The sequence below is a fragment of the Gavialis gangeticus genome, unplaced genomic scaffold, assembly GCF_001723915.1.
Source record: "Gavialis gangeticus isolate Ggan-Ray unplaced genomic scaffold, GavGan_comp1, whole genome shotgun sequence".
Lineage (NCBI taxonomy): Eukaryota > Metazoa > Chordata > Crocodylia > Gavialidae > Gavialis > Gavialis gangeticus.
This window is the reverse complement of record NW_017729024.1, coordinates 68,453,629-68,464,859: the sequence shown is the minus strand read 5'-3', so window position 1 is coordinate 68,464,859 and position 11,231 is coordinate 68,453,629. Positions and strand designations below refer to the sequence as shown.

The following is an 11,231-nucleotide window of genomic DNA, read 5'->3' as shown; positions in this document are numbered from 1 at the left end:
TCATCCAGCACATTGATTAGGAAAGTGTTTAGAAGTGGTAGAAAAATCATTAAAGCTATCACTCAGTTGAACAGCAGCAGTTAAAAAAAAAAATCAAAGAAGATACCAGGGTGTATTACAAAAGGGGCAGAATACTAAGTAAGGGTTGATACTGAAGAATACATTTGTTGGATGCCAAATGGAATATGGTGTTCAGAAACAAAGACTAAGAGAAAAGGGACTTTGCTGCCTTTCAAATAGTGCAGTATAAGAAAAAAAAAAAGCAAATACCAGATATGAAGAAAATGATTATGAGTACAGTTTAAGGGAAGTGGATAAGAGTACCCAATAAAAGATTTTCAATGGAGCAAATTAAATGTCTATCAAGCAGAAGTTTCAAGGTAGTTGAGAAATTAAAAATCTAGGGAATACAGTCTGATATTCAGGGGAATGAGTAAACTCCTATTTATTGAGTTAAACAAGTATAATAAATAACATACTCACTACATTTTCTTTATAGTCCAGGAAGTGACAACTGCTATTAAAGACTGGATAAAAACATTTTTCATTACAATACCTTGTTTTCAGCCACTTTGTTTTCAAAAATTGTAGGTGGGATGAAGAAACTAACGGAGGAAGTTCTAAACCCTGCATGATGCAGGCAGTCATACTAAATGACCATGATGGCTCCTCCAGGCCTCAAAGAGTCTACTACTAACACTGCATAACTAAAACAAACAATCACGCATGTCTAATGACAAATTCTGAACTCTAATTTCTCCGCTTCATGTACTTTGTTCAATGATGTTAAAACTCAGTAGCGACATACCTCAACTCAAGATACTACTAATCTATGTATTTTCAATAATGTTCCATGTTAGGTCTTGCATTGAGCAATGGCTTCAAGTCTTATTAAAACAGTTCTGAGGTCTATTTTCAGTTTCACAGGGTTTTATTTGTTTTTCAGTAAGATACATGCATGAATCCTTTATATATGTTTAGCTGTATTAGTAATATCTTCCCAGACAAATGCTGAATATCAGCTATGGACCTAATGGTATACCTTTCATCTATGTTTATTAATATTTCATATTATGATGATAATTTCTTCCCATTATGGTTGCTTTGTATACGTTCATATAATGTTTCAGCCTCCTGTGTAACAGTTTAAACATATGCCTATACCATTCATTGTTTCATGAATATCAGACACAAATCATAATAAAAATGTAAATGTTTTATATTTAAACGTTTAACATTAGTGTCAAGGCACAGCTGTTCCTAATACTTATTTCCAGCTTTTATGACCAAGACATATTCAAATATTAAGTTGGTTAAACAGGGTAATTTTTCAATTTATCAGTTTAATTTCCATATGCATTTGGAAGAGGGACATTTGAACACAAGAACTTCTACAGGACTGCTATATCAAGTTTACTACACCTACATGGAAAGAGATAATTCCAGTGCCTAAAATTACAGGAATTAGCAGAAATTTTCATGAAGCATATACTACTCTTAACTGTTACAGGCTTATAACAATATTAAAAAAAATCTACCCCATACAAAACCTTCTTCTCTTCTCTTTAAAACCTAATCCTGTTCAACAGATATCTTTTCAGTCTATACTATAATGAAGTACATTGTAGAACTTCTACAGTATTTTACAATAGTGTTTCAGTCTGTATCTTAACTCCAGTTACGCTTATGTTTTGTTTATTTTATACTTTAACCAGTTTTCAAATACATTCATCTTTACTTCAGTTGCTGCTATCCTATCATCGCAAGTATTTCAATTTCTTTCTGTAAGAAGTGTGGAGCACAAAATCAAAATACGGATACTTTGGTCATTTATACGCATACATTTTTCCAGTAATATGCCAGAGACCTGCTGCTTCAGAGCAGAACTGATTAACTGAGTCTGCTCCGCCTGCAAACTGAGGCGAACTGCACTCCGCTGCATGCAGTTGTGTAAGTGGCAAAATGCATGTCAGCGCACACAAAATGGCAGTGGTGTGCTTTCAAACTAAAGCACCTCTGAGGTGTTTTAGTTCAAAAGTGCACCACTGTCATTTTCTCAGTGATGCGCATTTTGCTGCTTATACAACTGCATACATCGCAATGCCAGGCATTTTCCAACGTACCCAGTGCTGTGACGCATGTATGTGTGAAAATGCCATTTAATACTAGGCCACTACATCTCTTTTTACAATCTATACTTAAGTAAAACACACCTTTTAAAGCCCTGATATTATTTCCTACTGAATACCATCATGAAAAGTAATAACAGGATGAATAATGAAAACTTTACTTTTCTCTCAAAAACAAAGCAAATGCTTTATCCAATAATATTATTTTTTCCTTTTCTGATAGCTTATGTTTATATTTCAAAATATACCATGAACTATAAACCAAGGTAATGTCTATCCGAGAAAGAAAATAAAGGATTTTGAGAGACAGAGTTACATCTGTATTTTGTTATCTGTAACACATTTTGACCATCAACACAAAATGACAGAAAACATTGTGTATTTTTGAAGCTTTGAAATATATATTATTTGTAGACTGGCCCAGCTGGCATATTTGTGGAGTCGCTGGAAGGTACGTGTCTGGAAGGGTTCATTTGAAAAATGTGGTAAATGTTACTAGCTAAAGTATAAGCAAAATATAGTAGAGGCAGACTGGTCTTTCCTTGTCCCTCAAATTTATATTCTTAACATTTTTTAGAAAAAGCTAGACAGTTCCAAAAGAATGAAGCAGCAAGCTAGGATTATTTTAGAGGGAATGAAAAGTATGAACCAAGTATATAACCAAGACAACAGTAAAAAAGTTATCTGAATAAATTATACGTAGAAAACATACCCTATGTGTGTCTCGGTCATTCTACCTTCACCACTGAAAACACACCTAGCAGCTAATATATCGCCAAAACTAACATCTACAGGTTGCTCTACAGGGTAGAAAGCCTGAAAGAGAAACAAAAAAGATTAGTACCTTAGATTTAGTGAAAATTTCAAGTTATTTCCTGTCTATACTTATGTGATTTTTATCTTTATGTGATTTTTAATATATAGAAAGACATTACATATGTCAAAACAAAAGCACAAAATAATAGTGATTAACCTGAAAATTGATTAAAGAGTCCTAAAGACTGTGCAAAAATGTTATCATTGCTTAGCAGTCTGTTAATAACTTGCACATAGGCAACAAAGCCTCTACAAATCTGAAAACTCCTGTAAGCACTTTAACATCTCTGCTCTACTGGCTCTCACTAGATGCAGTGTCCCAACACAACCTATGCTAGTGACATTATGACATTAATTTCCTTTGAACCTGCTGAACACCCTGAATGCTGACTTATAGCAGAAATAAATACCTGCTGGCTTTGTTTGTTTTAGTTTGGAAGACAGCTTTGCAAAGTTCTTGAAAGGGTAAAATATGTCAAGGGTATAAAACAATGAATTATGAATCTTGTTCATAAGTTTTCCTCCCTGCAGCACTGAGAAATCAGGCTGACAGTATAGCAGATGCTCTCCTCTGTGTGGAAGGGAGGTGGGAAAGGGAAGACAGAAGTTAAAATCCACTCTTCACCTTCCAAGCAACAAAATAAGTGAAAGGTAATGAGGTAAAAATAGAAGAAAGTTGGCCATTTCATACTTCCTTTCCTTTCAGCTACTAGGAGGCGCCAAAAAAGGATGGCACAAATATAAGAATAGTAAGCCTATGCGAAACACCATTGTTTTGTTTTGCCGTTTTGAAGAGACAGTGTTTCATTTTGTTGTTTTCTTTCATTTTGTCGTTTTCTTTCATTTCAAAGCACTGTCCCATTTTGTTTAGTCGAAACTGTTTCACTGTTTCATCCATAGGTTATAATGGGGAATCATGAAAATGCCTAAAACTTTCTCATTTCTTGCCTGATTTGGATGACAATTGCAGGGATGGTAGCCCCTTCTGAGGGCATGAAGCCTGCTAAGTTTCATGGAGACAGGTACAGCGGTTTCTGGGAACCTGCACCTCAAACTCTTCAACACACAACTCCTGACACTTGCTGGCAGCGGCATCCTCCTTTCATCTGGTGCACAGATCCGGGGGCCTGTACCCCCGGGAGGGTTGCAGGGCTGTGCTGGACTCTTCCCAGGGGTGTGGACCCTTGGATCTGTGCACTGGATGAGAAGAGGCTGCCGCTGCTGCCTGGGACCAGCGTTGGCTGCAGTCCGCACCCAGCAGTGGAGAAGATTGCTGCCGCTACCTGGGACTCCTTTCATCTGGCACACAGATCCAGGGGCTCACACCCCTGGGAGGAGTCCAGCACAAGCTGGCAGCCCTCCCGGGGGTGTGAGCCCCCAGATCTGTGCCCTGGATTCGAGAAGGCTGTCTCTTCCACCTGGGACTGGCATTTGTTACGGCCTGCGCCCAGCGCTGAAGAAGATTGCTGTTGTCACCTCTCCCAGCCTAAGCCTGCCTCCTGTCATCCAATGTGCAGATCGTGGGGCTCACAGCCCCGGGAGGAGTCAGCCTCCTCCCATCCAAGGTGTAGATCTGGGGACTCACACCCCCAGGAGAGCTGCTGGGCTGTGCTGAACTCCTCCCAGGGGTGCAAGCTTTGGGTCAGGCAGCAATCTTCTCTGGTGTTGGGTGCAGCCTGTGCCCAGCACCGGTCCCAGGTGGAAGAGGCAGCCTCCTCTCATCCAGGGTGCAGATTCAGGGACTTGCACACCCGGGAGGGCTGCCAGGCTGTGCCGGACTCCTCCCAGGGGTGCAAGCCCCCAGATCTGTGTGCTGGATGAGAGGAGGCTGGCTCTGCTGCCTGGGATCAGTGCTGAAGTCAAGTAAGCTTGGCTTCGAAACTTGAAGTGCCCTTGTTTCATTTAAAAGCTGTTTCAAAGCCTTTTGTTTCATTTTGATTTCACTGTTTTGAGCTTGAAACGTGTTGAAATAGCTTTGAAACAAAACATCCAGCAAAACTTCACACAGCCCTACAAAATAGCCAGTGCACACACATCAGAGTCAGTGCTAATTAGTCCACCTGTGGCACCTCATGGATGCTGCTGCACTGCTTCCTGGTATTCCACGACATCACACGCAGAGAAGCAGTGTGCCAGAAGATGAAGCTGCCTTGCATAATATGTCTGCAATCTTTATGTGCAATTCTTATAGCAGAATACTGCAATACTGCATGGCAGGGGTTGGTAACCTATGGCCTGTGGGTTGGATCTGGCCCAAGAAGGTCCAATCCAGCATGGAGGAAACTTGGTGGCACAAAGCTGCACAGTGCCAGCCATCCTCTTCACAGATATCCCCTTCACTGTGGAACTTGCTGCTATGCTATGTCTGCATTTCTCTTACTGCAGAGGGGGCAGGAATCTGCAGTGACAGGGAATGCAGGTAGCTGGCTGCTCTGGGGGCTGAAGACTTTTGGTGCACAGAATTACAACCAGGTTGCAAGTTCTGGCATTGATGTAAACATTGTAAGTATGTAACATAGAACACTATAATGATTTTGTGGGGTTCTAACATTTTTTATCAAATAGAATTGATTTCTTGTTCTAGTCAGGATCGAATTACCTAAGCAGTTGTAAAACAGGAATAAGCACAGTAACAAAGCAGAAATACATTCAACAGGTTTCAGTCTAGCTGCTTAAGACCATAATTAAAATTGAATTAAAAAAAAGCAAAAGCAAACCAACCTGTGGTAGCTGAGGGCTCTGCCTGCCAATCAATGTCCACTGACCATCTCTCACTCTGTACCCGCTTACTACCTTACCTACAACAAAGAATTAACCAATTCATGAATATCAGTTGTAACGATTTAGAAGGGAGAAGAAAAAAAACAAACAAAAAAGAACAGACATTGTAGATAAAGTTTGATGGTCTAATACAGTGCTAAAACCTCAACACAGGTAATAAAACTCTTACCTAATCGGTGTGTGTGGACTCTGTAGGCAAAGAGGTGCATTGGATACCTTTTATAATGGCAGGCAATATCAGCATCAACCACTGTTATGATATAAATAGGGATATAACATTTTAAAGATGTTACTTATTGAGCCAAAAGAGTAACTTTTTTTAGTATTTCACTGAAACATACCAATAAGGAAATTGTATAAAAAACCGGGATCTTTATCAAAAGACAAAGAAACATTTCTGAAAACACAATGGCTAGTAGTATCTTAAATTTCTATAGGGGCTTCCATGCTAATTGATCGAAGGATTTTTACAAAGAAACTTGTGTGCATATGTATACAGGTCACTTCAAGAATCACTTGATATTCATCTCCCTCTCAACTGAACCTCAGCAACTGTTTTACAGTCTATGCTGCCATAGTTCAATGTGCTAGTACTATAAATTTGCTTTTATGTTATGGTGCTGAGCACTGCATGAAAACAGTAGACAGGAGAGACAAATGAGATTATCTATGTTCCTCTTACTTGGTAAATTAAGAGTAATTTAAAGAAGATAGCACTGAAGATTATATTTTAAAAGATCATCTAATCATACAGCAGTTTTCAAGAGCTAAAGCCAGATTCAAGAGTAGACAAAGGCACCCTCCAGATGTCACAATTGTAGGATACATGCACACTTCCTGCTACAAATTGTAGTATGCAAGACGTTAATAGGATTCATCCTTGGAAAATAATGGCTGATCTGCGACAAAAGTGGCAGCTCCTTGACAAAGAAGTTGTTCATGGGCCCAGAACTTTAAAGGGTGTGCTAACAGCCCAGCATCAGGGAGCAGCTTTCCCAGTGGTGGGGTGCCCAGGAAAAAGAAGGTTTCCTTGATTGGCAGCCCATCACAAAACTCTCTCAGGGGCATCCTGCAGCTAACCTCCTCTTCCTATATTAGTCTGCTGCACAGGTTGGAGTTATAACAGTTTTTAAGAAAAGACTAGTGGTGCACCGATAGAGATTTTGGGGGGCTGATACCGACAGCCGATTTTTAAGAAGGCATATTGGCCAATACCAATCCAATTTCTGATACAGCTTCAGCTGCATGCAAAGTCCGTTGTGGTGGAAGGGGAGGGAGGAGGGAAGGGGAGTGGGTAGGCAGATCAATGCCCCCCCATGGTGAGGGAGGGGGCAGGACGTGGGATGGAGCCGCAACTCATTGTGGGGGGGTTGGTGGCTCCCACCGCTGCTCGCACCCATTCCTTCCTGCTCCCCCTTCTCTCCTGCTGCTTGGGGTCTGCCCTCCCCCCCCCGCAACTCCCTGGAGGTGGCGGCAACAGAGCGGACAGAAGATAACGTGGGGGGAGGGGAGAAGTGGGCCCAGACCCCAAGCAGCAGGAGGGAAGGGGGAATGGGCCTGGACTGGGGGGAGAGGAGCCCGGGGCTCCATCTCCATACCCATCCACTCCCCCCCAGTCATTCTTGATGGGCAGTTGGCTAATATATATATAAATGTTTGTGATAGATCTAGATAGATCTAGATCTATCACAAACATTTTTTCCTTACATATATAAGAACATATAGGCATAGGGTTTTTTCTCTCTCTCTCTACTTTTTTAAACAAGTAGTGGGCCATTTTGGCAAGAGATGTTATATATTTCTTTAAGGGAAAGGATGAATTGAATTATAAATTAAAAGTCTTTCAGAGTTGCCTCCTGCTTATTCATCTTTAAAACAAATCAAATCTAAGACAACTTTCAGCTTCTATTACATTGATGATAATTTCTCTCCAATATTGCTAAGCTCTCTGAAGTTAGTCTGCTAGAAATTTACTACAAATTTAAATGTAGTCATTTATATCATATTTGTTTCAGATAAACTCCTGTACCTGTACTTTTTTTTTTTTTAAATAATTCAAAGATTCTTTAAATTATCTTCTACAATAAACACCCAAACACATGAAGGTGAAAATATAGTCATTCTTTTAGAGTTTTTACTCACCTTTTTCTCCTGGTGGTATAACAGTATTCACAGACATCATAAGATACATGCCAGCAATCAAAGGCTGCCTGAAAAATAACAACTACATTTACTTCAAAAGCCCTACACAACAATTCATTTGTAAAATAGCCCTCTGCAGGCTATATGATCCATTATTCTTTTGAAAGGTCCCTTGGGGTACCAATTTTAAAGTGTTGAATTATTATTATAAATTGGTTTCCATTTGGAGAAACAAGATGTTAGAGTCTCTCTCCCATTTTTAAGGCAAATTTTGATAAAGGCCTACACAATAAGACAAAAACAGAGTTATTTAATGTTTGCGTTTTTCTAAACTTCTAACACTATTCTGTGCCTACAAAAGAATATTATAATAGTCAATATTATGATGAATGAAGCTGGACGCAACATGTTTTCACTGGGAAAATGAACATTTACATCAGTGTGAAAAAAGTAGACATACAACCTAGAAATGTACAAACATAACTGGACTCAAACTTGGTGGAGAGTTATCTTGGGGAAAACATGGTAAAAATAGATAGGTGTAAGTTACACCACAGCAGGTATTCTGCATTATTCCAGGGTATTAACCTTTTGCTTAATGTAGGTTATTATCTGCTCCCCTGCAACCTTATAATGACATGTTATACTAAAGCCTACTATAGCATTTACCTTGAGATAACCAGTCTCCTATATGCTTTGGGTCTCAGTGTAATTTACACCAGTGTTCTACATCAATGTAACATGTAACATTTATATATCAAGTACCCAGACCCTATATGAAGCATGATATATGAAAGTTTCATAATGTAAAAACATTTTTATTGACAGGCAAGTCTTTGGTGCATTTCATTTTAAAACTGAAAAGCTATTCAAAACTTGTGTTTAAGTGTTCACCTACTTCCCTATGATTTCAGGTCCTCTGAAAAAACAAAGACTTCTTCGAACTAGAATCTGTAAGAACACTCAACAGATACAGGTCCCTAGATCAAACTTGGATAAACTCCAAGAAACATCAGACATACTTACTTCTGATGCGTCAGATGTAAAGTTACGCCAGAACAATCCTTGTGGTTATCTGAACAAAACATGAAAGAGCATTTTATCTGTTAATAATTGAAAGTGGAGGAATTGTGATTTGAACAACAATTCAGTAAGCGGATGAAAAAAAGCTGTTAAAAATAATACGTTTTTGATAGGAATATTACACTTAGTCTTATGGTTTAAACTTGATGAAATTACATTTACATCATGGCCCTATACACTGTAAAAATATAATATTTATTGTTCAGAGAGGCAGAAACTCAAAAAATATATTGTTCACCTTAACTTTTAAAGCAAAAATATAGCTAAATTCTGCTGAGTAAACACTGTCAATGGTACCATTTATGTTTTGGCAGAGATTAAAAAATATAGAAATTCTGTTTGAGGAGAACACATTTTTGACTAATTTATGACATAAATCAGTGAAAATAAATACATTTACAGAAGAGAAATGTCAACTTTTTATCCACTGGCAGTGCATTTACTGACAGAAATGGTTGGATTCCCTCATCATAAAATCAGCATTTGCATTCAGATATTGTACTTGAGGAAAGTAGTTGTGTACAAGAAGTGCGTAACCACTCTCATTTTAGTTTGTCCAGCTACCCAATAAAACTTAACATTTTACCAACAAAGCTGCTTGCTTGATATCTAGTCAATTTCAAACCTTAAAAGTAGATCTAGATATTTTACCTGCTGATTAATTTTATTTAAATAAAATTCAGGTAAACCATAAAGTGGACAATAGTGATAGGTGGACAATGAATCAGCATGAGTTTCATCATAACATTACTTTTCTGGAAAACTGCATAGCCACAAAAAAGAAATGCTAGATGAGTGAAGAAATTGGCTAAAATATTCTTGGGTGGGTTTTCATATCTTGCTCACCACAGTATCTGAATATTTTTTATGTCTTGAAATTACTTTTGGTGGAACCTGTATTTCTGAAGCAAACACATGAAATAGAAAATAATTGGCACTGCATCTTTAAAAACAACAACAAAACAACTAAAAAACCCCTCTCCTTGATAAGCATAAGAGAAACAACAACTGGAGAGAGAGCTTCCTCATCTTATTTGCTGATAGGCATGATCAAAACTACATATTTACTGTAGGTGCATCAAGTGTGCAGAAAGCAGCATCTAATAAGGCTTAGAAGTAAGAAATGCGATGAAGCAGAAACAAAAGCAGTACAGTACTCAGATAACGACCCACAAAGAAAGGCAGTTCTTTTCAATGTAAATGAAATTCTCGCTCTACTACCCTGAAGAATAAGGCCTCAAGTAGAAAGGATTCTGCAACTCACTGCAGTTCCCTTACAGTGGGTTAGGCATGGTTTCAGAAGAGCCTCCTAAACTCAGACGTCCACTTGAATTCAAATATATTTGCAGGTCTCCAAAACATACACAAATGAAATCTACAAAACTGATATACCTGTCACCTTTAGCCCTTATTAGAAAACAGCCAAATGTGTGCTTTACAATGAAAATGAAGACTTCATCACACTGACACAGACAGACAGACAGGCACGCACACACATGCATATGCACACACACACAACTATTGATTTGGCACTTAACTTATCAAAGAAAAACTTTATTTAAGAAACATAATGTCTGTTGAGGATGGACGAAACAAATCTGTTTCCAATGACAGTGTAAAATATATATTATTTATAATGAAACATATTACATAAAACATTTTAGTTGCATTTTATTTGGACAGAAATACAAAATCATGAATGAAAGCAAATCTTGTGTGTGCACTTTAAAGAATAATCTCACAAATACATTTTGAACTATTACATTTTTCAAAAAATTAGATGTTCAGTACCATGCCTGTTGGCACTGGATCTATGACCCAGATGCCTTGTTGTGGGGGACCCAAAACCCTCAGATCAACTGTGACTTTCCCAAATTTATTGATACACAGTGATAACAGAAAAGAATAATACAAGCAATTCTATAGCTACCAATCCTAGGGCTGTCATCAGAGTCAAGATACACCTGGCCAGGATGCAACCTTCACTGTGAGGTTCTCTCTTGAATGTCAGAGGTTAGTAGCCTGGAGGTCAGAGGTCGAGGTCATCTCATCCATCCCACTGGAGGTCACCCAGTGGGATGGATGAGATGGGCTGGTGGTATGCCCTCTGGCCATGGTGCCTTGGGTTCCTCTCTCAGGGACCCCTCTTGGGGATGGAGGGACCCTTAGTTGCTCCAAAGCAAGGGTTTTCAACTTCTGGCAGAGCAGGGGGTGGCAGTGGTGGCAGTTGGGGGGGGGGGCTGACACGGGGGGGCAGGGTAGGGGGGGGGATGGGGGGGG

The 11,231-nt window shown here is 39.0% G+C and overlaps 1 protein-coding gene across 7 annotated transcripts in view; it reads right to left on the bottom strand.

Moving 5' to 3' along the window:
* The window catches only part of PAM (peptidylglycine alpha-amidating monooxygenase), a 265,855-nt gene that overhangs the window by 74,818 nt on the left and 179,806 nt on the right, over positions 1-11,231 (bottom strand). For all 7 annotated transcript variants that reach the window (XM_019517217.1, XM_019517218.1, XM_019517211.1 and 4 more), the window contains 5 exons: positions 8,895-8,943; positions 7,869-7,936; positions 5,896-5,976; positions 5,667-5,743; positions 2,842-2,945 (listed from right to left, as the gene is read on the bottom strand). In XM_019517217.1, coding sequence (XP_019372762.1) covers positions 2,842-2,945; positions 5,667-5,743; positions 5,896-5,976; positions 7,869-7,936; positions 8,895-8,943 — 379 coding nt within the window. The remainder of the gene's footprint in view (positions 1-2,841; positions 2,946-5,666; positions 5,744-5,895; positions 5,977-7,868; positions 7,937-8,894; positions 8,944-11,231) is intronic.